This window comes from Suricata suricatta, chromosome 4 (genome assembly GCF_006229205.1).
Source record: "Suricata suricatta isolate VVHF042 chromosome 4, meerkat_22Aug2017_6uvM2_HiC, whole genome shotgun sequence".
Taxonomy (NCBI): Eukaryota; Metazoa; Chordata; class Mammalia; order Carnivora; family Herpestidae; genus Suricata; species Suricata suricatta.
Window position 1 is genome coordinate 12,152,339 of NC_043703.1, and position 26,782 is coordinate 12,179,120.

The 26,782-nt window shown below is 46.5% G+C and overlaps 1 protein-coding gene across 2 annotated transcripts in view; it reads right to left on the reverse strand.

Moving 5' to 3' along the window:
• The window catches only part of FARP1 (FERM, ARH/RhoGEF and pleckstrin domain protein 1), a 230,288-nt gene that overhangs the window by 57,621 nt on the left and 145,885 nt on the right, over positions 1–26,782 (reverse strand). For both annotated transcript variants that reach the window (XM_029936510.1, XM_029936509.1), the window contains exons 4-11: positions 19,696–19,738; positions 17,155–17,233; positions 10,666–10,763; positions 8,614–8,728; positions 7,590–7,737; positions 4,435–4,530; positions 2,775–2,938; positions 2,021–2,089 (exon numbers count right to left, since the gene is read on the reverse strand). In XM_029936510.1, the coding sequence (XP_029792370.1) occupies positions 2,021–2,089; positions 2,775–2,938; positions 4,435–4,530; positions 7,590–7,737; positions 8,614–8,728; positions 10,666–10,763; positions 17,155–17,233; positions 19,696–19,738 (812 nt within the window). The remainder of the gene's footprint in view (positions 1–2,020; positions 2,090–2,774; positions 2,939–4,434; positions 4,531–7,589; positions 7,738–8,613; positions 8,729–10,665; positions 10,764–17,154; positions 17,234–19,695; positions 19,739–26,782) is intronic.

Genomic DNA, 26,782 nt, shown 5'->3' on the forward strand with positions numbered 1-26,782 from the left:
AAATACTTTCACAATATGGAAGAACACCAGCACAGATCTCCAAATCAGGGCAGGGTTTGAAAAGCAGGATGCTGGGGGGCTCAGTTTGGTTAAGCATCCGAGGTCGGCTCGGGTCATGATCTCACAGCTTGTGAGTTCGAGCCCTGCGTTGGGCTCTGTGCTGACAGCTCAGAGCCTGGCCCTGTTTTGGATTCCGTGTCTCCCTCTCTCTCTGCCCCTCCCCGGCTCATGTTCGCTCTCTGCCACTCTCCCGCTCGTGGTCGGTCTCTCTCAAAAATAAACATTAAAAAAAATTAAAACAGGTGCAGGATTATGTACAGTGTGATACTAGTTAAATCAATTAAAAAGTACACCTCAGAGAAATCCTGAGTATTCCTCTTTAATTTTTTTAATATTTATTTTTCAGAAAGAGAGAGAGCAGACATTGGCAGTTGTTGCCTCTGGGAAGGGGAAAAGGGAAATAACAAAGGCGGCTGTTGGTTAAGGGGATTTTAGCCATGTCAGTCCCAATAGTAATTACATACAAGAAGGGGAAAAAAAAAACCCAGAAACAGAAAAAATATGGACGTTTGCTGTGTCCTCTGTACTGTACTGTAATTTTAAGATGTATTAAAATATAAAAAAGAGGGGTTCCTCGGTGTCTCAGTTGGTTGAGCATCTGACTTCAGCTCAGGTCACGATCTCAGAGTTCGTGGGTTCGAGCCCCGTGTTGTGCTCTGTGCTGACAGCTCAGGGCCTGGAGCTTGCATTGGATTCTGTGTCTCTTTCTCTCTTTGCCCCTCCCCTGTTCACACTCTGTCTCTGTCTCTCAAAAATAAATAAAATGTAAAAATCTATATACATATACACATAAAAGAAAAATGTTTTTAAATAATGCACATGCACCAAACAGCCCTCAGTGCAGCACAGCTCCAGCCTTTTACCCTTTATCCTAATCTCTGGATTCTCTGCTTCTCCCCTCTCTGGACAGCAGAGCCTTCTCCACTCAGGGGGCCTCGCTGCTGGTTGACCAGGGGGCACTTGTCAGCTCTGGGACCTGAGTTCTTTGAGCTGCAATGTTTCCCTCTTTATAAAGGGACCAGGACAGTGGGGCCTGGGTGGCTCAGGCGGTTAAGCTTCTGACCCTTGGTGTCGGCTCAGGTCATGATCTCATGGTTTGTGAGTTCGAGCCCTGCATGGGGCTGTGCACTGACACTCTGGAGCCTGCTTGGGATTTTCTGTCTCTCTCTGCCTCTCCCCTGTTCACACACTTTCTCTCTCTCAAAAATAAACATTTTAGAAAAGGGACTAGGAGAGCACCGCCCTCAGGGAGCTGTTATGAAGACTCTGAGTTACTGCATGCAAAGTGCGAGGAACATAGCAGGGGGTGTAAGCATTAGCTAACAGCAGCAATAAACCCTGCTTCTTTTCATCCAAGCTGTATTTAATTTAAAAGTTTATACAAATACTTGCAATTCAAATCCCAAGATACTTAAGGACAAAGAGAAGATTAAGGGTTTTTTTTTTTAACGTTAATTCATTTTTGAGAGAGAGAGACAGAGCATGAGTGGGGAGGGGCAGAAAGAGAGAGAGAGAGAGAGAAAGAGAGAGAATCCAAAGCAGGCTCCAGGCTCTGAGCTGTCAGCAAAGAGCTTGCCGTGAGGCTCGAACTCATGGATCGTGAGATCATGACCTGAGCTAAGGTCGGACACTTAAGTGACGGACCCACCAGGCTCCCCAAGAGGGGATTAAGGTTTTACCGTGCTTTGTCTCTGCTGCAATCTCCTGTCCTTCATCCCTCCCGCCCTCTCCTGGTTTCCTCTCTTCCTCACCTGGCCCTCCTGTCTGTTCACATCTCATCTCACCCTCGAGGAAGTGCCCCAGCCTTCAGCCATCCTAACACTAAATTGGCCCAGGTTGACTGTGAAGCAGGAATTCGGTAATTCATGAGTCCGGGGTGAAGAGAGATTTAGGAGCAAAGCACTGTCACCAGGGGAGGATGACTCTTGTCAAGTCCAAGTAGCATCGAAGTTTCTCTTACCTTTCAAACTGCACTTTCTTATGTCCTCCTTCTTTAACATAGTCGAGAACCTGCTTCTGAGTCCGACCGCTAAAGGGAAGACAAGAGGGAAGGGGAGGAGATGGCAGGGGTTCTCATTTAAACACACACAACACCCCGTCTCTCCCTCCCCTCCTTCCGTAGCTGGGAGAGAGGTGGGCTTTCTCCGCTAGCTGGGAATAAATGCAGTTCTAGGAGAAACTTGTGTTTCTCTAAGAAAAACGTGTGTCCATCCCATTTCTTGGCATTTCCCTTATAATTCTGTTTGATTATTAAGCCACCATTCCAAGGAAGAGTCTATATGCCCCGAGGACACAAGGATAATTTTGCTCACTGTGTCCCCCAGTGCCTAGAACAGGATTTGACATGCAGCAGACCCTCCAGTGTTTGCTAAAAGAGGAGAAAGTGACGCAACCCTGGGCAAGTGTACACAACATTCCAGAAGGCAACACCAAATGTTAACAAGACACTTGCTTCTCCAGAGGAAGGAAATCCTTTCTGAATCAGAGGGTCCTGTTTGGAGCTTACTGGGGCGGGGTCAGCGGCCTCTTGGCCAAGGTTTGAGGAGAACCCAGCGAGGGGACACCGGGAGTCACCCCATCAGCAAGAGCTCCCGGAGGCCACCTTTCCACCTCTCTCCTCGCTGTACAGCGGCAGCGCCAGGGAGCAGGACAAGGGCAGCCTCGGGACGGATGGTCCCATGGCAGACGCGACAGGTGTGCAGGGGAAGCCTTACCTGAACCGGAAGGAAGACCCTCGACTAAAGAGAACGGGCTTTGGCTTTGGTTTGGGCTCTTCAAAAAGTCTAAAAAAGGCATGATGTTCAACACAGATTTTCCAGAACGACTTGCAAAAATCCCGACTGGCCATTAGAAATTCCAAGGTATCCTGGTACGAGCTCTAAAAAGAGAAAATATCACTTTTTTTCCCCCTGGGACCCACAGACATTAGGTTGACAGGTGAGAAAAGGGCCAGAAGAGAAGTAGGTCCAATAAAACTTCAGTTGTGCGTTTTATTATTGCATGACCACAAATTCACACAGCTAGTAAAATAGAGTCGTTCCTCACGACAACATAGTGTCATCACTCAACCACTTTCCCCTCACAGAACTCCTTAGAGGAGCAAACAGAAAAGAGGGGTGAACTCCTGACATTTCTTGTGACAGATTCATACCCAAATTTTGTTTATGTGGCTTATATTTCCTTCTTTTTTAAGTTTTTTTAATTTACTTTGAGAGAGATGAATACTGAGCACAAGCTGGGGAGAGACAGAGAGAGAGTGAGAGAGAGAATCCCAAGCACATGCAGAGCCCGATGCGGGGCTCCATCCCATAAACCAGATCACGACCTGAGCTGAAACCAAGAGTGGGAACGTTCAACCGACTGAGCCCCCCTATATTTCCTTCTTTAAAAAAAAATCTAAAATTCCTGAAATTCCTATTTTGCCTCCTCAAAATAACTGAAACACACTCTTCTGTTTTCTCCCTCATGGCTCATGCCAACTTTGCATATTGGTCTTCAGTCTTTTCTCTGTCAAGCAGCATATGGTTCAAACCTCCAGCTGGCCCCACGGACCACACAGGAAATGAATTCTTTTTTCTGGAACACAAAAGTTTCACTCAAGTCTGAAAAAAATCACGCCCTTTGATTCTGGAAAGGGGATAGTGTAATTCTGGGTCCCCAGGGTGAATGCTGTCCCTGTGAGGTGGTCTGTTATATAAACGGGAGTTGCTACAGCCCTTAACGGTTCCCAGCAATTCCAATTATTTTGGGGGGATCTCACCGTTCTGGGCAGACCCAACTTCCAAACAAGCTGAGGCAATTCTGCATTTGCAAGTAGCGTTTTGGAACTCCAAAAGCGTTTTCCCATAGAAAATAACTTAGAATGGGTGGTTGCTTCCTAGGTCAGGCCATAAACGCTGATTTAATCTATTCTGTAGCTGAACGATAAGGTTAGACTGCCATTTGTCATCCTTTTTTCCATGGGAACAAAACTCTCCTTCTTTCTGGTTGGGGACCCCAGGGAAGAAGCATCTGTCCCTGCCACTGGCCATTTCTGGCAGGGGAAGGAGGCGCTCCTCCTCTGACCCAGAACTGGGGGGAGTGACCTCTTCAGGGTTTCTCCAGAAAATGGGATGGACCTGCTTAGCTTGCGAGAATGTGCTGTCAGAGGGCTGGGGACAGCTATATGCTTGTATGCCCCGAATACTGTGGTTGCTGAACGGGGTCTCGAAGGGATGGCCTGGAGGCTGGAGCCCCAGCAAATGCATGGGTGTGTTGGGAGGGGCTGAACATTCTTTACCCTCCCCGTGTCTACCCAGGTGACAGCGTGTCTGGGCATGAGACTCGGTACAGACCCTCAAGACACCTGCAGATCCCCCTCCGCCATCCACTTACATTCGCGTCGGGGCGGAGCTTGATGAGAAAGCGCTTCCTCTTGAAGCTCAGCTTGCGCACCTTCGCCCAGTTGAAGGCATTGATCTTGGTGAAACCCTGAGAAGAAAGGTATTGGCCAGTGAGCCAGGCGTCAGGGACCTGCTGTTGGCCTGCTCGGTAAGAAGGCTTTTTGCTAGAGAATTTGCTAGGATCTGCGGCTGCGGACAATTCCTGTTCTTGGAACATTATTTTTCACTAATTATATGCTTCGGTATTCAAACTAAGTTTGCCTCCAGGGAAAGAAGCTGGCCAAAGGAAGGATAAAACGGAAGATAAATAACAATAAAAACCATGGCAACCACACTAATTAGTGCCCATCACTTTCCGAGTGGGGGGGGGGGTGGAGAAGGACTTTACAGACTTTATCTTATCAAACCTGATAGCAAACCCAGTGAGATGGGTTTATTATCTCTCTTTCGCAGATGCGGAAACTGCTACATGGTTTATTTTAATGTGCCCCAAATCACACAGTTTGTGTGGCAGAATGAGGCTCCCCAGCATGTGCCTTATCCAGCAACGTTGTTAGGTTCCATAAAAGCGACACCGCAGGTCTGGCTCCCGTCAGCAGGAGCAGGATGGGGAAGTGAGTCTGGCCTGCGGTGTGTCTTCGAGACCCAAGAACAGTCTCTGTGAAGGACTCGAACATCCTTGTCTCTGAAAGTCGGGTGTGGAGGGACAGGATGATGGAAAAGCAAGAGGAAAGCAGCCAGATACCAGCTCCCATCTGTCCTGTCATCTCAACTACAATCAGAATTCCTCCTGAGCTGCTGGAACACCAGGACCATTTATTTAAATTGGTAAGAATGAAGCAATTAGGCACTGGCGAGAAGATGAATTCCAAGATACAGCCTTTGTACATGATTATTAAATTACTCTGCGGTTCTCAATATTTAGATTGTATCCAACATCATCGAAGCACATTAATTCAACTGTGAGGCACTTCTTTTCTCCCATCTATGATTTAAAAAAATGTCTACGGGTTCTGATTTAAAAATTTAACGGTAGGACTGAAAGTTTTACATTTGTTTATTGTCATTTCTCTCATCAAGTACTCCTAGGTTATCTTGGCAGGTCAAAAACTATTAAGAGCAGTCACCTTCTCAAATACGTACACTGCTTCCAACCTTCCCTTCTTACTCTCCCATATGAAACCCAACCTCGACTCCTCCAGGGACAGGATCCTGTGATAATCAGTGTCTGTTGTAAACATCTGATACAGGAGCGGAGAAGCACTGGGGCTATTTTGGTAAAATATGAAGGGAAAATATAACCAAAATATAACCAAAGCCAAATATAATTTTTTGATACTTATTTATTATTGAGACAAAAACAGAGCATGAATGGGGGAGGGGCAGAGAGAGAGGGAGACACAGCAACTGAAGCACGCTCCAGGCTCTGAGCTGCCAGCACAGCGCCTGACACGGGGCTTGAACCCACAAACCGTGAGATCATGGCCTGAGCCAAAGTCAGACAGTTAACTGATTGAGCCACCCAGGCACCAGCCCCTTAAAAAAAAATTTTTTTTTATGTTTATTATTGAGACAAGAGAGAAAAAGAGCATGAATCGGGGAGGTGCAGAGAGAGAGAGGGAGACAGAAACTGAAGCAGGCTCCAGGCTCTTAGCAACCAAAGCCAAATATAAACCAAAATGTTTTAGATTGTGTACATATCTATACCTTCAAAACTGGTGAAGATCGCCCTAGGTCTCCATACCCCTATGAAACCAAAGCACAGATCACTTGCTTTGTTTAAAAGAAAAGCATTGAGGACACTTTTAGGGGTGACAAATACATTCACTGTCTTGATTTCATTGATGGCTTCAGGATTTATATATATAAGAACTTATGAAACTGTACCCATTAAATATGAACATTGTATTCTATGTAAATAACACCTCAGTGAAGCTGTTAAGAAACCAAAAGCAGCACTGATCAGTAGAAGAATACAACAGCAATTCGATCAAGAGAGCACACATTTCACGGGGCGCCTGGGTGGCTCAGTCGGTTAAGCTTCGGACTCCAGGTGAGGTTATGATCTCACCGTTCATGAGTTTGAGCCCCGCGTCAGGCTCTGTGCTGACAGTTCGGAGCCTGGAGTCTGCTTCAGATTCTGTGCCTCCTTCCCTCCCTCCCTCCCTCTCTCTTTTTCTCATTCTCTCTGCCCCTCCCCCACTCATGCTCTCTCTCTCAAGAATAAACAAACATTTTTAAAAGTATTAAAAAATAAAAAAAGTGAGTACACATTTCAGAGTACAGAGAATTATGTCCTTAAGTAAAACACAGGTAAGAATTCAAGTGCAGTGTTTTGCTGCAAAATTACTATACTACCTACCTTTTAGAAATTTATAAAACTGCTGTATCTTAAAAGTACACATTACCCTTTGCAAGTTATGTATATCTCATTTTTTAAAAAATTTTTTATGCTTTTTATTTATTTTTGAGAGACAGAGAGAGACAGTATGAGCAGGGGAGGGTTAGAGAGAGAGAGAGACACAGAATCTTAAACAAGCTCCAGACTCTGAGCTAGCCGCCAGCACAGAGCCTGATGCAGGGCTCGAACCCACGAACTGCGAGATCATGACCTGAGCCGAAGCCAGACGCTTAACTGACTGAGCCACGCAGGCGTCCCAAGTTATGTATATCTCAAGTCACAAATAAGCTGACTTGGGTGAAACCTAAATTAGGTTTTAAAATCCCTAAATTTGGTTTAAAAAAAAAATCTCAACCGGTTAAAAAAGAGAGGGGGCACCACATCAGCATCATGTGGCAGTGTGAAGAAACTGTTGACTTTGGGAGGTCTGAAATCCTGACTCTGTGATGCTGTGTTTTGAGCACAGGTCTGCTGACAGAGATTCCCGTGGTCCTACAACGTCAGTAAACACGAGCACATCTTTAACTGTGCGTCCCTCAGCCAGAGCCAGTGCAAATGAAATAGAATCTGGAAGCTGAGGGCCTAGAAAGAAATGGAAGCCCTAAGATGAGGTTAGTTTCTCCCCGTTCACTAAAATTAACCATCAGAGGTCTTAACTCAGCCCACCCAACCTGCAGTCAGAAGTGAAGGGCCAACTCTTATCTCTCCATCACCGGGGAACTGAGCTGCGCTCTGAAGGCTCTTACCTGAAACACGAGAATCCCCGTGTTGGCCACGGCCAGGTTGATCTTCGTGCCTTCCCTGTCCTTAGCCGGGTGCAACCGGATCCCATACATCTCCAGCCTACGGGCAATCTCCAGAAGCTGGAAATCTGATTCCGCTGGGGTCTGTCCACTGACAAAACAAAAATTAAAGAGAGAGGCCAGGTGATGTGAATTGCCCCTGTCTATTAATTTGAGATTCGGCAACTTTTCTTGGGAAATAAAAAGGCATTTCATCCCCAACAATGGAGCTACCTGATCAGAGGACACCCAGCCTCCCATTCACTGCAACCCAAAGTCGAGCAGCGAGGACAAAAGCTCTATTGCCTGTGTCACACGACACCCAAAAGTCTGTCTCACGGTTGCCCAGTTGTTTTTTCGGAGTCTCAAAGAGTTTCCTTTAAGGTCATATAAAAGCAAAACACCATCATGTTCAAACACGTTTTTAGTCGCTTACAATGGGCCTAACTTGTAAGCGAAGTTCAAGGCAACACTGGCATACTACCAACTGGGGCTCAAGTACCCACCTTAGAAACAGCATCAAAAATGATAGGCACGGAGCATCTTTTGAAAATTTTTTACTGATCAAAACAAAATGGAAGTGAAGAGGATACAAAGGTGCTAGATTTCTGTGACATTCCTACTTTGGCCCTAGTTTACCATGTCCCCTTCCGGATTTCCTGTTAACTGGTCTTACGGTCTCCCTTTAATTCCACAGCATGGGTATCCTCAATTCCAGACCTACCCCAGTAGCACAGGAAATCAAGTAAGGATCTTAGAGCTTGGGTCTTGAGCAGGGAACCTGCATGTCAGAATTCAAGGTGAGGAACAATGGCCCCCATCAACTCTGTGCTCTTTTCCCTCACACCTTGTATATTTCTTCCCAACAGTTATGTATGCGTGTGTGTGTGCATGCGCGCGCACGTGTGTGTGTGTGTGTCTACACCCGCCTATGCTGGAAGGACAGAGAGAAACAGCTCAAGGGAATGAGGTGACCAGTGGGACTTACATGTGGTTATGATGATACTCCACGATTTTGTCTTCTAGCGCATCTTGCTGAGGTATGTACTTGTTTTTTGCTAAATGCTCTCTGTCTGATGCTTCATCGAAATCCCCAATCTCGGCTACCAAGAAACAGAGAGAAAAAACCCAGCCACATACAATTAATACTTCACAGTCCATTACATTCCCAGGGCAGCATTCTCCGGCTAACAAACCAGACAGCAGCAGACAAAGCGGTCCCTGCCTGTGGGTATCCTAGGGGCTGGATGCCAGAAGGTACCCTGTGGGGATGGCATTAACAATGTGCCAACATAAGAGGCTGGTCTCCACTCTCGTCTCTACCAAGTGAAATGAAAACTTCAGCATTATCCATCTTTATCCATCCATGTTCCTGATTTGTTCCCCGCCCCCAACAACAACTAGGACCACTTCTGTTCTAGGCAGTCAATTCTAGATATGTAGACCATGACCTTATGACTTCTAAGTAAGCCCCACATTTGGGGACTTAAAAAAAATCAACTTTGAAACCCTTATAGATAACAAATACTACCACAAATCCCAGATGCTTTACCATGTAGAGAAAAGCCGACGGTAACCAGGTGTAAACATACATAATGCAATTTGGGAAAATAAAACAATTAAAGTTCTGAAGTTTCTTATAGCCCTGGTGCCAGAAATGACTGGTCAGATGGCAGCTTCTTATAATTTTTCATCTAGAAGGAATAGGAGGCCCCTTTTTATCTCAAATAACCTCTACATAGTCGCCAAATTGCTGTGATCTGGAAATCTAAAGGAAAGACCTTTAAGGTAGTAATTGTACCTTAACAACACTAGCTCCAGCCCAGTTTATACTGATTTAACACCTCTGGGGCAGCAAGTTGTTTTCTTTGAATCATATGGACTCCGTAACAAGCTTAATAAAAAGTAGCCTAATGACCGGAGCCCAGCTGTTGTTAGTAAAAGCCAGTGAATGGTTGCTATGACATGTCCCTTTCATTTTGTCATGTGAAGCAGCCCATCACACTTTGGGCAATACACCTCCATCCATTGTGCAGGATGTGGCCCACATGTTGCTATAAATCATAAGCACCAAGAATATTTGCACAAAAGAGCACTGATTCATCTGAGTATAGCTGGACCAGTGGAAGAATCGCTCACTCTAGCTTCCTGCCACCACGGCAAGTCAATAACATTACTTCCTGTGTCCAGTAGGTCTTCAGTAAGGCCCATAAACAGAAAATAAGATAAGCATGATCTCTAGAAACACCTGATCCTGTGAGGCTAAGTAATGTATTGACACTAGGAGTTAACACTTCCTATGAACCTTTGGAAATCATGTTAACTGGGCAGTTACCTGAATGGGCTGGTTATAAGGGACTACTTTGGATACAATGGAAATTGTAAAATGATATATGACAGCACAATTTTTTTCATACCAGTGCTAATATATGTGGCATAATCGTCTTCCTGAAACATAATGTGTATATTCCATTTCAAGTAACTCCTGCCTTGACCAAGAAGGGAAAAAAATGCCCAGCTGGGTTGTCAATATGCTTTAGAACAAGTACAACCTAATTGATCCTTTGCCTAGATTAAGAAAGAAAGATGTCTAGTTTCAAGCATCACTAGGTTTCGGGCCAGCTTCATGCGTCTTGGGGTTTACTGCACATGGGAGACCAGAAGACAAGAAGTGTCATCTTTGACAGCTTTATGTCTGAAGGCTAATGTACCATACTCAATAATGAATGTTAAATCCAAGAACAGGACCAAAAAGGTTTCGTTTACTTGGCCTCCATCTGTCCAAGTTTCTCCTCTGCATCAACAGAGATACAAACAAGAGCATCCTAGTCCTTGCAAAGGACACAGAATTCACAGGCCAGTGTTTGGGAGCTACACCTAGTAAGTGATGTTTTAGGAGTATTGTTTGCAATCCACGGGCAGTCATGCTAATAGCAAAATAACACAAAGACGTAATTTCTATTTTTAGTGGATGTGATTATTTTCCCCTGTCGACCAGATCACTGTTATTTCCAACACGAAAGAAATCATCAGAACTTACATTGTACGATGTGTGAGATCAAGAGGGCCGCGCTGGTGTCATTGCACGTCAGCCGGCCTTGAGCCAGGTCCTGCTTCACCTGCAGCGCAAACAGGTACCTGCGAACGCAAACACAGAGGACGTGTCACACACCTAGAGCTGGTGCCACGTGACGAGGGCTGGAGGTTTGGTGTCAAAGTCAGGCTCATTCTGGCAGCTCATCCACACTGTCACGGATAGAGAAAGGAATACCAACCAAGGAAGAGAAAGTCTGCGCTGGCTGTGGGGTGAATACTCCTACCTCCTGGAAAGGACCAGGAGACACGCCGCAATCTTTCACACAGTGAGTAACACATGTTGTTCTATGGCTGTATCTCTCCATGTAAAAACCTAAGACGGCCTGGGTGGCTCAGTCAGCTAAGCCTCCAACTCGTAGTGTTGGCTCAGGTCATGATCTCACAGTTTGCAAGTTTGAGCCCCACGTTGGGCTCTGTGCTGACAGCATGGAGCCTACTCGGGATTCTCTTGCTCCCTCTCTCACTGCCCCTCCCCTGCTTACTCTTTCTCTCTCTCTCAAAATAAACTGCAAAAAATAATAATAATAGCAATAAAAATAAAAACCCAAGACTGTATCTTACCACTCTCTCTATAATTTTTGCAGGGCAAAACAAACATTACAATTTTTTTCACAGACCAAATATACTAAAAAATAACTTGAAGGCTCAGATAATAACAATAGCTTATAATGGTTACAGAGAGCTTTTTTTGTCAATGGAATTGGAAAGACAAGAGTGTCTTCAGGCCTCAAGCTATCAGAATAGAGCCTGATGCAGGGCTTGAACTACACACCATGAGACCATGACCTGAACCTTAGTTGGATGTGTAACTGACTCAGCCACCCAGTTGTTCCTAACATTTATTTTTGAGAGAGAGATAGAGTACATGAGAGTTGCAGAAGCAGAGAGAGAGATGGACACACAGGATCCAAAGTGGGCTCTGTGCTGATAGCAGTGAGCCTGGGATTCGAACTCATGAACTGTGAGATCATGGCCTGAGCCAAAGTCAGATGTTTAACCAACTGAGCCACCCAGGCACCCTACGAATCTTACTTTACATGAGCAGATACAAATGACATTTATGGGATAAATTTGAGTACAGCCAAGGTATTAGATGAAAAGTACATTTATATGCGTAGAAAATAATCAAAGTATATCACAGTAGTGTATTAATAATGATCACCCCTGGGGGACAGGGATTCAGTGTTTTATCTTCTTATACTTGTTCATCTGTATGTTCTAACTTTGCATACTGTACATTTGCTACTTTTATAAAAATGAAAGGTTATTTTTAATTTTAAGAAAAGGAGGCTTCTTATAAGACCAACCACAGAGGGTTCTCTAAAAATTAAATGAAGTAATACATGGAAAGCACAGTGACTAGAATAAAAACATTCGATAAATGTTAGCAAGTTTTCTCCTGTAATAGAAAAACTAGGGGCGCCTGGCTGGATCAGCTGGTGGAGAGTGGTACTCTTGACTTCCGGTCATGAGTTCAAACTCCATGTTGGGTATAGAGCTTACTTAAGTTGGGAAAAAAAAAAAAAAGAAAGAAAGAAAGAAAAAGGGGTGCTTGGATGGCTTAGTCAGTAAAGCATCTGACTTTGGCTCAGGTCATGATCTCATGGTCCACGAGTTCAAGCCCCGCATCAGCTTAGAGCCTGGAGCCTGCTTGCGATTCTGTGTCTCCCTCTTTCTCTGCCCCTTCCCAACTTGGTTCTGTCTCTCTCAAAAATAAACATTTAAAAATAAAGAAATAAATTATCTTTAAGTTACTTAAGAAATTCCATTACTAAGAAATAAAAAAATTAAAAAAAAAAAACCTAAAAAACTACAGAGGCAATTCTGTAACCAGCCCCCCAAAAACCCAAAATAGAAAACACCCACAGATCCACTCACTGATAACAGCTGGCCTTTACCCAGCCCCCTGATAGTTATTCTTGCTCTCATGTTCTCTGTCTCTGGAAAGTCAAAGGGAAGAAAGGCAGAGAATATAAAAGAACCAAAACATCAACATACGGGCTTATGAAGGAAAAGGCCATAGAAGCCATCTTTCTGGATTAGGCAGGGGGTAGTACTTTTTGAGCTGAACACTTCCTGGAGCTATAGGCTTTAATCTTCTATCTGGTTAATTTTTTAAAAAGTGGAGGGCATAAAAGCATCACACTGTGAATATTTTACCATCTACTAGTTCAAACACAGGGTCTTGTGTCCGAGGAGAAACACTCAGGTTCGATCAATGGTCAGAGTCTGACAGGCTCTGGGGACCTCGGCTGATGGCTCACCTCGCCTACGAGTCAGCAGGGTTCTGAAAGCTCACACATTTAGGCACAGGGCGAGTGCCGCTCTGAAGACTGCGGCGAACCTGTCACTCCCTAACCACGCGGAGTCTCCCTGTCCAGAGGCCCCTGTAATACGAGAAGGTTCTTCCTGGGGACTGACTGTTGACTTCCTAATGACAGCTATGAATCTGGAGTAAGCTGGCTGCCATGCTAACTTTGGAGATCCAGCAACCCCTTTCCTATTACAAAGGCAAACAATCCCCATCAAACACCCGGGGACTAAAGGCCAGGTTGAACTCAGCAGGCACTAAATGCAATTAAAGGAGCGAATGCTCACAGCGCAAAGCGCTCAAAGCAGAGTCAGTCCCTGGCAGAAGCGTGGGTGTCAGGAGAAGGGGCTGACGGTGCCCTGGCTAATGAAGAGGGCTTCTGGCTTCCAGGGATGGCCAAGGTTACAGATCACACCAAGCTGATGCCTTGCTTTAAATGGGTCTATTTTGATTGGTTTCATCTTGGAGGACTGAGTCTAGTCTTATTCAGTGGAAAGTAACTGACAAGTTCTCTGCCAGCCCGAGGGCGCACCCAGGCCTTGGAGAGGAACACTGCAGGCTCTCAGGGGTCTCTCCGCCCCCATGAAGGGCAGTGCCAAGGAGAACTGGGATCCTACGGGAGACCGCGGGCCCAGGTCAAAGTGTGCCACAGCCCTACAGCCCAGTGAGAGTGACCCGGAACTCGGCCATGACAGAACCTGGTGAGTCCTCTTCCGAAGACCCCTCCCCTAGACGTTTCAAACCCATGCCTCTGAGTCATTGTGGTTCTCTCTCCTTCTAGAAGCCTGGGCCCCTGGCAGCAATAGGACACAATGGCCGCTGAAAGCGCAGTCCGATAAATAGAAAGGAATTCGGCTTCCGGGTTAACAGCAAAGTGCAATTCAATTTGCTTAGTACACACCTGGGAAGCTGAAAGCTATGTGTGAGAAACAGCTGAATTAACTGGAGAGCTAGAGTCCCTTATAGCCTGCTGAACTGCAGACCCGCCTCTGTCCTGCTCTTGTCCCCACGTCCCTTGCCCAAAGTGCTGTCCACACAGAGCTTCTCCTAGCTCTCACCCCCACCCCCACCACCACTCCCCATCTGCTACAGGAAAGTGCTGGAACCTCAAGGGTCACATCTTTCAATTTCTGCTTACACAGGAACGTGAGAATGAGGGAGGCAACACACTGGATGTGGAAGGTCCCCCTCCCACCACTCCTCGTGACAAAGTCAAAAGCCACCCGGAGCTTCTAAGTTTCATATCAATTTCACTCGCCCTTGTACCAAAAGGATTCTCTTCTCGGAAAAGATTTTTAAAATGTCAGTTAACACCTGAACCAGAAAACAAAGACCACACAGTCCCAAAGCTGCTCCATCCAGCTGAGCCCGTGTTCACTGAGGAACTCACAGATTCCACAGAGTGGTCGGCGACATCCCGGGGGGCATGTGGCTCGATGGTCACAAGTTGTATGGAATTTTAGAAGAAAAACCAGAATGGTCGCAAGCCATGGGGCACCTGGGTGGCTCAGTCCGTTAAGGGTCCAACTTCAGCTCAGGTCAGGATCTCTCAGTTCATGAGTTTGAGCCCCACATGGGGCTCTGTGCTGACAGCTCAGATCCTGGAGCCTGCTTCAGATTCCGTGTCTCCCTCTCTCTCTGCCCCTCCCCTGCTCATGCTCTCTCTCTCTCTCAAAAATAAATGACTGCACATACATTACAAAAGAAAACTACAAGCCTCTGGAGATCATGATTCATAAGAATTGAAAAGGTGCAAAACTCAAAGCAAAGTGAAATGGGGACGGGGAACAAAAGGATTTATGCCAACTTCACAAGCAGGACGGAGGTCCAGTGACGTGCAGGAGGCAAAGGCAGGCTCCTGACCTTTAGATTTATGTCAATAGTCTGAGCTTCAAGCAATGCCCATTCCAACAAGAAGAAACCTGGCCCAGAAAAAGAGACTCAGTAGCCTCAGCAATGACACCACAGAAGACCCCGCTGTCACTGGCCTGTCTTGTGCATCCTGGCGCAGCAGCCCAGCTGTGTCTCCTCTGTGCGAACTGTTCTAGTCCACTGTGCATGCTGCCAAAAAGGCCTGCAACTCCTGGCCACTTCATCGATTTGAGGATCAAGTAGAGGGAAACAATGAGCAGCTCATCCAGAAAACTCAAAGCCACGGGAAGAGTCACAACTCTCGCTTCTTTCTGGAACTCCACATTCGTGTCCCCAGTACCCTTCCAGACATTGCGGGGCAGCTCAGACATGAGCCAGCAGAACCGAACTCCTGACTCTCCAGCCTGCCGTCATCCCCTCCTTCCCTTCGCCCTTCCCCATTTTAGGTATCGCCAAAATGGCCAGCAGCTGCTTAAGTCAAATCACAGCCTCCCTCCGTCCCCTCAGCCTCCACCACCAGCCCGTCACCAAGACGCATGGACCCCATCTCCAGCGCACAGTCCAGCATCTGCAGTCACCTCTCTCCACTGCCACGCCTGCCACCTCCTTTGCTGCCACCACTGCGCGTGGACAACAGCAATGCCTCCTCACTGGATTCCAAGCTGTCACTGTCCCCAGCACCCACACGCAGCTAGACTTTCAACTGCACGAACCATCCGGCCTCTGTCCTACCTCACGGCACTTTGCCCTCCGTTCCTGCTGTGCCAGCCTTCTCTTAGGTATAGCTGAGCCTTGAACATCACAGAGATGAGGGCTCCAACCCCCCCACACAGTCAAAAATCTGTGGGTACCTTCTGACTTCCCAAAACGTAACTACCGTTGACTAGAAGGCTTGCCAACAATAAACACGATTAACACGTATTTTGTAAGTTATATGTACTATACGCTATATTCTTACAATAAAGAAAAGAAAGGTGATGAAGAAAACACCAAGGAAGACAAAATACATTTGCAGTCCTGTGCTGTATTTGTATAAAAAATCTGCATATAAGTGAATGCACGCAGTGTAAAGCTGTTGTTCGAGGTCAACTGTATTGCAACATCTGGAACTTGCTCCTGCCTCGGGCACTGCCCAGCTGTTCCTTCCATCTGGAAAGCTCTTCCTCCAAAAAGGAGGGACAGATTCCCACCCGGACTGACCCATCGCAAGTGGTCACCGTGTCACCTTGTATCACATCCTCCTCCTTCTATTAGCTACCCCCTACCTCCCTACCTTCGATCACCTCTTGCTAGGATCTGATCCTTTTTGCTTCATCATTTTGTCAGCTGCCCTGCGAGTCAGGCTGGTCCTCTCCCCACTATGGGCCCGGTGCCCAGAGCCATGCTTGCACACAGCGTCCATGTCAGAAGTGGACTGCTGACTTTACGTCATCATCCCTTTGCTAAATGACGGTCAACCACCCACAGTATCCAAGATCCTGTGCTCTGTACCCAGGGGGAGGGGAAGGATGTGACATCTCTGTGATGGTCTAGTCAGCTACAGGATTGCAAGCCGTGGGTGGCGGGACTCGGCTGGTCAGACTAGAGAGAGCACTCCTGAACGGGAGGCATTATGTCTTCACGTGTTCCCACCAGACTCTGTTCGCCTTCAGCATGCGTGCGTCTGGCGCAGATTAGAAAATGAGGACTGGTGAGGGTGATGATGGTCATCATTCAGAGCTTCCCTGCTGGCTCCCGCCACTTTATGTCTCCTACTGCTTATCCTCAAAATAACCGTGGCCAAGCAGCCAGCGTGGTGGTGGTGACGCGGGAATTAGCAGAGGCACAGAGGGACAAGTGAACTGGCCGTTCTCACAGGGACCAAGGGCAGGCCTGACTCCATGCTCACACTTCTCCCACTTGGGTCAACTTTCAAAGAAGTCGATCTTCAGCTCATATCCATCCACCCATGGCATCAACAGAGAAAAACAAAATTAACATCTTGCTTTCACGGGGTCTGACTTCCCCAAACTGTCTTGTGATGTAACCAATATAAGAAGGAAACTATGACAGCAAGAGGTTAGACCAATTCAGGACACAGCTTTGCAGAATCCCAGGATTCAAGGAAAACATGGTACGTTCTTTCTCCCATGTTGGTCCGCCCCGCTGGGAGCACAGAGCAGATGTGGCGCAGGTAAACGCCGAGAACAGTAACTTTCCCTTCTCCTCGGCACCCTGTGGCAATAAGTAACACGCTGCTAAACCACTAACCTTGTGAGTTCTTCTTGGAGTTGCGTATGGTCAGGTGGAAAGAATTTCACCACAAACTTCACAACAACATGCTTTGGCCCTAAAAGGGGGGAAGAACAGTAAAGCATGTTTGAATGGTCTCAAACGCAATGAAAGGAAAAGACTTTAAGAGGTACATTGTACATTAAATAATGGATCTCATTCCAAGCCGCCAAGAGTCTGCCTGCTGACGTCCAGCTCACTGAACAAGGTGGTTCAGTTCCTAGTCCGAACTTCCATATTGCAGGTGGACAGAAAGCCCTTATAGAATAATGCTTAGACAAGACTCTTTCTTTCAGGCATTAATTTTTTTCTCCAAAGACTTAAACTGTACCCAGATTTTAAAAACAGGCGTTCGTCTTCAAAAATTTATCTAATTGGCTTTTTCCGTCAAAATATGGACTTTAGATAACAAGGAAATAATGAAGGTATACATCTGTTATACAATTTGGTACTTTAAATGATCTAGAAGGTACACCTTCCACCGTGCTCATCAAATACGTATGGGCATCTGTGTGTCAGGGGCTCCCGAGCTCCGGAGAGAAAACATAAACAAGCCGTGACCCCACGTCGGTCGGCCACAGCCCTTACGTGTGTCTCGTGAACCACCTTACATAGGCGTTCAGGAAAAATCAGGAAGATCTGGGGTGGGTGGGAGATCAATGAGATAGGTCATCTGTCTGAATTAAAACATCAAATAGATCATGATAATCTGTAACCGGAGTCAGAGCTTGTTATGAGGTATGAATCAAATTTGATACATATCACAGATCCATACATACACTATATTTATATTTAGGCTCCATATTAGAAAGAGCAGTCTTACGGGTTCTAGCATTTGGAATGACAGCAGGGAGTCTTTGTTCTACGAAATATAAGGCTGTATAATGAAATCCAAATGTTAACAGCAGTTGTATAAAAGCAGAAAATACCTTTTTGCTCCACCTTTTGCTGTCACAAGACATAGATGTCGTGTTATCATTGCTATGATCACATATTTAAGTTTAGGGAAAAAAAAAAAACCCAAAGCAACAGAAGATGAAGATGCAGGCAATATATCCAAAATGAGGGGGGAAAACAAGGCACAGAAATAACGAAGCCCAGAGACATTGGGCCCCCTTCCCCCGACCACTCACTCTAACAATTAATAGAAAGTCCTGCCTGTCCACTCTAGATCATAAAGTGACAATAGCAAAAGGGAAAGGACAGGAAATGCCACGCGGTCTCTCCACGAGGATCCATGAGGCTATGCAGATCCAGATCCATAGAAAGCCTGGAAATAGGAAGGTGCTACCCCCCCCTCCATGAGCAGTGACAGCTAGGTCTCACACATCTAGTCACAGCACATGGAGATGGAAGGAGAATCCTCAGTGTGGACCCAGCAGTGACAAGACACGGTCTTCTGTCTGCATTTGGCAACGGGCTAAAAGACACCCTGTCACAGTTAGCATTTCCCAGGAGGCAATGCAGGGACACAGTCATCATTCTGGATGCTGCGCTGCCTCCGCCCAGCAGGCCTGGGGGCTTCTCTCAGCGATGTGTCCCACCCCTGTCCCCAGCATGTTCAGGTCTCAGGTCCCTGGCCAGCCACTCAGGTAAATGTTAAACAAACAATGGCAGTTGCATTTTCAGCATCAATAATTGCTTAATTTAAATGACAGAAGCTCAACATCACTTTCAAAGGCACAAGGGCCATCCAGACACTGTGTGCCTATTCAGCACACCCACAAAATTGCTAGAAGCAGCCCAGTGGGGTTTCTTAATCAGACATTAAAACAATCCCAGCAAGGTAGTGGGGAGCTTGGAGCTCAACTAATGCAATGCAACTTCATTACTATCCTCAGACTTTTGCCAGGGCTGTGGCTGCAGGGAAGGAGCATTTGGGATGACTTGTCTCGCTCTGAGCTTGACTTCCAAGCAGAGAGGTGGGGAATGGTCCTGAGGCACAATGAGAAGGGAGAGAGAAAGCAAGCTTTCTTCCCTCACTCCTTCCCTAAATCCTTCTTAATCTTATCCAAAACACGGTGTAAATGCAAACCAGATTCCGTTCAGTCCTGCCTGCCATTCAGACACACACACACATACATACACACTTTTGGGCACTATTTTTCCAAGCAACACCGGCACTCTGATTTCACAGGCTTTGAAGAGGCTGGACAGAAAACCTAACACCGATTCTATGAATCCGCGGCTCCACCTTCCCCTTCAAAAGTGACATTAACAACCACGGGCAGAGACCAGGCAAGCTCAATTAATCTGGGAATTAACAGCATACTTTAGTTGCTAATCAAAATGAGATCTGATTTTGCAAGCAAGGTTCTGATTGCCAAATTGTTAAATATTAAAATTGCAGAAGAGACATTTTAATGGCACGTGAATTCGTGAATGAAAGGAAATCATGGAGGTAAAAAAAAAAGAATCTGCATCACCAGTGCTGGATGCCACAAGGCAAACGACATCTAGAGGAGGAAAATGTCTGGCTTTACATTCAACATTACCGTTACACACACGGTATATACTTACTTCTAATCTGCTTGACAATAGGTTTTAAGAGATCCAGCCACACCTACAAAGGAAAAAACAGATTGAGACAAATTCTCAATGAAAGAATGCAAGTATTTGGAGGCTTGACTTGGAGCTGTTTAAAATACTTCTGAGGATTCGAGGCTGTCTGTGTCTATTTTCTGCAGGGCGGTGTATCTTACATCGTCGACTGCTTTTACAGCACAGGTCCAAATTTGCGGACATTATGCCTGAGCTTCCAAGTTAAAATCTCTCCCAGACTCAAATGGTTAACTAAGAATGTGTCTCCTGTCATTTGCACTGTACTATCAGAACCCGCTACTCAGCAAACACGGGTGTATGATTGCATGTCTGGCTACAAGCTGGGTGAAGTATGCATTCTCCTCAATGAAATGAAGTATGTGTACATGTACGCATTTACAGAACAGCACGTGTCTGAGGGATGGGAATGAACATGTTTAGAATACTACCTCTGTGCCGGGCATTCTCCATAAGCCTTTACCTTTTTTTCTTTTTTAATTGTTTTAATGCTTATTTATTTTTGAGAGAGAGAGAGAGAGAGAGAGAGAGAGAGAGAGAGAGAAGGAGTGAGTGTGTGAGCAGGGGAGGGGCAGAGAGAGAGGGAGACACAGAATCTGAAGCAGGCTCCAGGCTCTGAGCTGTCAGCACAGAGCCCGACCTGTGGCTCAGACTCGCAGACCGCAGATCATGACGTGAACCGAAGTCGGCCGCTCAACCAACTGAGCCACCCAGGTGCCCCATTCTCTACCTGTTAAAACAAGGTCAGAAGGATTCCTGTTGCCCAAGAGAGCCAGTCACGTGAGACTTGTAGGTACCAATAATTTGTCCCAGGCTGGCAGAGGCAGGACTGAAACTAGGTCTATCCAGCTTCAAAGTCCAGCCTCTTCGCACATGTGCAGTTTTGGGGGAAAGATTAAAAGAGAAAAACCAGCTGCCCTTATTGATAAAACGTAAGTTACCCACATTATCCCATTTCACACATGCTTTTCTCTAAGTTCTTGGTCATCTGAAAAGGGCTCTACTGGAGCTCATATTTGGATATATGACAAGAGCAGGTTCATGTGCCTGATATAAAGAGGATTTACAATAAGAAACACTGAACACCCCCAAACTATGCAAAGAATAACAGGTAATTGACAGAAGAAACAAAGAACAATGGCTAATGGGGAAATGTGCAAATTCAGGAGGGATTTGCACGCAAATCTGAATAATCAAGTACCATTTCCACCCATTAAATTTGCATCTAGCTATGCCTCTGTGTATGCACATATTTGTATTTTATAATTCCCAGATTTAGCAAAGACAGCGGGAAACAGGCACTGTCTTACCTCTATTGGCAAATACATGAATTGGTATGTTTCTGGAGACTAATTAAGGAATAACTATCTAAAGCCTAAAAAAACAGCTCCTATACATACTCTTTCATCCAGCAATGCAGCTTTGGTAAATCATACATTTATGCACAAAGATTTTTGTAAAATAAAAATGTTGTGATTAGCATTCCTACCAATGAAAAATTTTACAATAACAATAAATAAATAGGTCTACATTTATAGAACACATTATCATGCAGGCATTAAAAATTAAGTTCTTGGTGAATATTTAAGTATGTGGGAAAATGTGTTTGGGAGATTGGAAGATGGGTGATTTCCGGTCTTCTGCCTTTCTCCAATTATCCAAATTAACCTTAAATTGAATTTAAGTAAGAATTCTTATAATGCAAAAACTGAACATTTTTAGTTTCTACTTATTTGGGTTATTCTTCTCCCATCACCTTTTCAAATCAATAAGATTTTTAATTTTTAAAAACTATTTTTGAGAAAGAGATAGGGAGAGAACGCACGTGCACACACAAGCAAGGAAGGGGCAGAGAGAAGGGGATAAAGAGAAAATTCCAAGCAGGCTCCACAGTGTCAGTGCAGAGCCCTGCATGGGGCTCGAACTCACAAATCAGGCGATCATGACCTGAGCGAAAACTGAGAGGCGGGATGCTCAACTGACTGAGCCACCCAGGCGCCCCCGATCAGTAAGATTTTATAATAAAATTCTCATTTCTGTATTTCGCAGCGCCTCCTGCTCTCCTGCTTCCCGGAGCTTATGGTCTAAAGAGGAAGCGACAGGAAAAGCACCCCACTCTGACAAAAGTCAAGAAGTGCCTGGCCCAAAGCGAATGGAGGGAGGGGCGGAGGGCTCCCAGAGTCTGGGACAGGGAGGTCTGACCAGACATGGGGGGAGGGGGACCGGAGACCTGATACGAACAGGACACTGTGGAGGGAACACGTCCCTGAAGATGATGTCGTGTGGAGATCTGAAGGGGAACAGAAGAACACATGGAGACGCACACATAAAACCTTTGTCCAGGGGCCGGAGGTGCAAGGGGACAGCTGCAGAGCAGCGCTGGTGGGTCAGGAAGGGCTCCAACTCCCCGGAAGCCATGTTGAGATTCTTCATCCTTCTCCTGAGAGCAACATGAAAGACGTAGGCACAGGGCGGATGCAATCAGATGTGCACCATAACAAGACTGATCTGGCAGTGTGGGCACAGGTAGAGGGCCGGAGTGATGCAGGCTAACCTCAGAAGTTGTGCGGGCAAGAGAGGATGGCATTCTGGACCAGGAGTGCAAAAGCAGAGTTGGGGAAAGTGGGTGGATCTAAGAAAAATTTAAGCGGTAAGACCCCAAGGGTGTTACTGATTGATGTGATGGCTGAAGGTGCGGAGTTCTGCCGACGGCATCCGGACGGATGTTGGTGCTGTTCACAAAGACGGGAGTGCGGGAAGAGGGCCAGGATGGAGGTTCTAGTCACCTGGATATTTTTGAGGTACCCTTGGATTTCATGAGCAAGAGAGTGTACACAGGGCAGGGCACACTTGTCGGAAGCTCTGAGGTGAAGCCTGGACAGAAGATCTCACATTAGAAGTCGCCACGGGGCGCCTGGATGACCCAGTGATTTAAGCATCCGAGTCTTGGTTTCAGCTCAGGTCATGATCTCACAAGTCAAGGGTTCGAGCCCCATGTCAGGCTCTGCGAGAACAGTGCGGAGTCTGCTTGGGATTCCCTCTTCCTCCCCCTATCTCTGTGCTCCTGCTGCTCATGCCCTATAAAACATTAAAACAAGTTAAACAAGAAAAACAACAACAAAAAACCTCTTAAAAAAAAAGAAAGCAAGAAGTTGCCACCATCCTGACTCCATGGAGGATAAGACTCATGGAGACTCACGGAGGGTAAGGCTCATCGAGTCCAGAGGATGAAACCTGTGAGCACCAACGGCACACCCACCACGGAACAGCCAGGCGGAAGCAGACGAGACGAGAAGGAAGAAAAGGAGAGCGGTGTCACCGAAGCCATGGGGAAGGCGGTGTTTCCAGAAGGAATTATACCAAGAACTGTCGAAAGGGCAAATAGGATGAGAACTAAATGGCCCGCTGGGGCGTTGACGTGGCAGTGGTGGGGCTCAAAGTCTGGCGGGAGGTGAAGAGGCAGGAAGGACACAGACTTTTCCAAGAAGCTGGGCTGAGAAACAGGCAGCAAGAGACAAGGGCCACAGCGGGTGAGGAATCAGATAAGGGAACTAGTAAATTGCTTGTTTTTACTATTCTGTTTTTTTAATTTTTAACTAATCTCTATGCCCAACATGAGGCTGGAACTCACAATTCCACATTCAAGACTTGCATGCTCTACTGACTGAGCCACCAGGAAACCCTGTTTGCTTTTGTTTCACAGAAAACTGGGCGTGTCTAAAAAAGTGGAGGGATTCCGGGACACCCGGGCGGCTCAGTCAGTTGAGCGTCCGACTTCGGCTCAGGTGTGTGAGTTCGAGCCCCGCATCGGGCTCTGTGCTGACAGTGCGGAATCCGCTTGGGGTCCTCTGCCTCCCTCTCTCTGCCCTTCCCCCACTCGTGCTGTCTACCAAAAATAAACATTAAACAAAATTTTTTTAAGCAGAGGGATTGAGAATAGGAGCGAGAAGGGTCGGTCACCAGCGTCCTAAGGGGTGTGAAAAGACGGCCCTAAAGTCCAGGGCAATGGCCTGAGGAGGAAGGAGAGCTGTTCTCCTGCGGGAGACGGAGGTTTCGATCTCTGGGCCGGGAACAGGGAAGGCCCTCCCGGAGGCTGTCTGCTTCCCAGTCAAGTGGGAGGCAAGCGGGGAACACTGGGCAGAGTCGTGTTGCAGGGGACAGCACGCTAACGGGACCCCGGAGGGACTTCCCGGGGCTGCCTGCAGGCCACCTCGGGGAGCCGTCTCCCAGAACCGTCCCCACCGCCAGCTCTTCCTCAACTTCCGCAAACCACTTGGGACCAAACAACTGTGCTCTGGCAACACCGAGTTGCCAATTTTATGAATTGTTTTAAAACATCTCTCGTCTGTTTTTGGCATTTCTGTGGAAAGCATCAAACACAAGCACCAATCGGAGCCAACTGAGCATGTGGTTTTGGAACACGCAGGTCTGGGAACATCAGACCGGCCCGAATGAGCCTGTCGGGCAGAGCTCTGCAGCAAGAACGCCACGGGCCAGCGATCCGGTCACAGCCAACCCGCCGGTGGGAACACAGCCTCTGGGAACTTCACCATTTACCAGTTACCCCGAGGTTTGCGGGGCTCAGAGAAGAAGATCTTGCACACGCAGGACTTAAACTACTATAAATGGATGAGCCAGAGGGAACAAGACGAAAAGCAGGGTTGCTGCCTGACCAGAGTTAAAGCAGTGAGGTCTGGTATATGGGGAAGGCCGCTGGGAAGCATCTGAACTAGACTAGGTCATCTTAGACCAATCACTTGTCCGCTCAACCTAAGCAGAACGGAAACAAGGTGCAGACGAGTTAGAAAGGCAGCAAAGGCGCCATCACCTTTCCTTTCCCGCCGACGGAGCCCCAGAGGGTCACAACTGCAATGGTGTCTACGTCTAACCGCACCGCCCACCCCGTCCGCCAGGCCACACTCCCCTGTTCTCACACCACGCGCTGGGCTCCAGAGCACACCTACACATCCATGTTCCCTGACTAGACAGTGATCTGGTTTAAGTGAATGGATTTCTAGAAACGTCATTCCAGTCAGTAAAACTCACAGAACTTCCCCTGCTAGGGTTTGAAAGTCTGGGGGTCACCATGCCCAGCAGCCACAGCCTCGGTGGCCTGGACAAAAGACATTATTTCCTCACAGTCCTGGAGGATCTTGGTGTCGTGGGTTTGGTTTCTCCTGAGACCTCCCCTTACTTGCATGTAAAGACCTGCCTTCCGGACAAGCACGGCCACCACCATCCTTCTGTGCACGAATGCCCCTGGAGTCTCGCTGGTATCTCCAAATTTCCTCTTTGTAAAGTGACAAGTGTCTGTTGGATTCGGGCCGACTCTAATAGCCTCATTTTAACTTAACCACCTCTTTTATAAAAAATCTTTATTTATTTATGAGAGAGAAAGAGATGGACAGAGAGTGGGTGGGGTGGGGTGCAGAGAGAGAGATAGAGAGAGAGAGAGGCAGAGAAGAGAGAGAGACACAGAATCCGAAGCAGGCTCCAGCTCTGAGCTGTCAGCACAGCAGCCTAACACAGAGTTCGAACTCATGAACTGCTGAGACCATGACCTCAGCCAAAGTCAGACGCTTAACCAACTGAGTCACCCAGGCACCTCTTCACCGCCCCTTTAAAGGTCCTGTCCTCAAGAACAGTCTTATTCTGAGGTACTGCATGTTAGCGCTTCAACATACAGATCTTGGGTGGACACACACAACTCAGCCTAGAACATCTACCTTCCACATTTTGGTTTCAACACAGTTTTCTGGCCCAGTGTTCTCCCGTTCGCCTACGTTTCAGTCAGGCTCCCTATTTGCCTCTGGTCTTCTGCTCACGTTAGTGTTAAGTGAGAAGACACACTTCACTGCCTCGTTACGAAAGGCGGAGCGAGATGAACCACTGCTCCCAAAGCGGTTTCTCTTCTTTCCCTAAGCATCTTTAGCCCCTATCATTTTGGTGAGTGACATTTTAGGTAGATTTTGCAGGCAACTAAAACATGTGACAGACTCAGTTACTCGACAGCACTCAGCGAGGGCACTGGGAAGAGACTATTTCATGGGCACATCCTGTGTATCAGGCACTAAACAGGTGTGTTATACACCCTCATTTAATGCTCCGAACAATGTGGTCATTTTACACAGGAAGGAAGCCAAGCTCAGAACGCTTAATTATTTAAGCTGCCTGAGGTCACACATAGCTGAGATTCAACATCAAGTCCGCAGGACCCCAAACCTGTGCTTTTTCTGTACATAATATGCTGCCCCTCTAAAAGCTAACAGACTCAACAGATGCTCAGCTCCCCTCTTCAGGTTTAAAAATCAAACCTGCGGACAACAGAAATATGTCATCAATGTTACCATATATAGGAGCCAGATAAAATATTGTAGAAAATTATCCAGGGTCTAGAATTCAGTGCAACAAAGTAGACTTTACACAAGCTGATTCCAACAAGAAATTACTTTACTTTGAATTTTTATTTGTAATAATTTGTTTACATGTACTTTTTCATACTGCTGTGAAGCGTGGCTTTCTTTTTAAACCTATTAGAGATTTTTGATTCTGGATTTTTGAGACTGGATTTATATTCCTACAGGGAAAAAACAGAAACAAAAACAAAACCCAAAAAACAAAACAAAAAAAGGAGGGGGTGACATACTTAGAACAAAAGATCTGAAGGCTCAGGACACCAGACAATGAGAAGGAGGAATCCCTGAGAGACAAGAAAATAAAATTATGATCCCTACACGTGCCTGAGCTTCTGCCTTCAGCACATTTTTAGGCTGTGGTACAGGGAGCAAAACCCTGGTAAAATCCATGAACTGAAAAGGTGGGCTGAGAGTTCATGGGGGGAGTAACAAAGAGTAGAAACCTCCCTCCAGAAAGATCATTTGGAAGAGCACAGAAGGTTCCTTTTGAGTCGTCAGCTGAATACTGATCAATGTCAGCTTGTGAAGAAAGTACTGAAGGTTGGGGAGAAAGAACCAATGAAAAGATTCAATGTATCAGCACCAGGGGCTCACAGAGCCAGGAACACTACCAATTCTCACCAATCAGATCA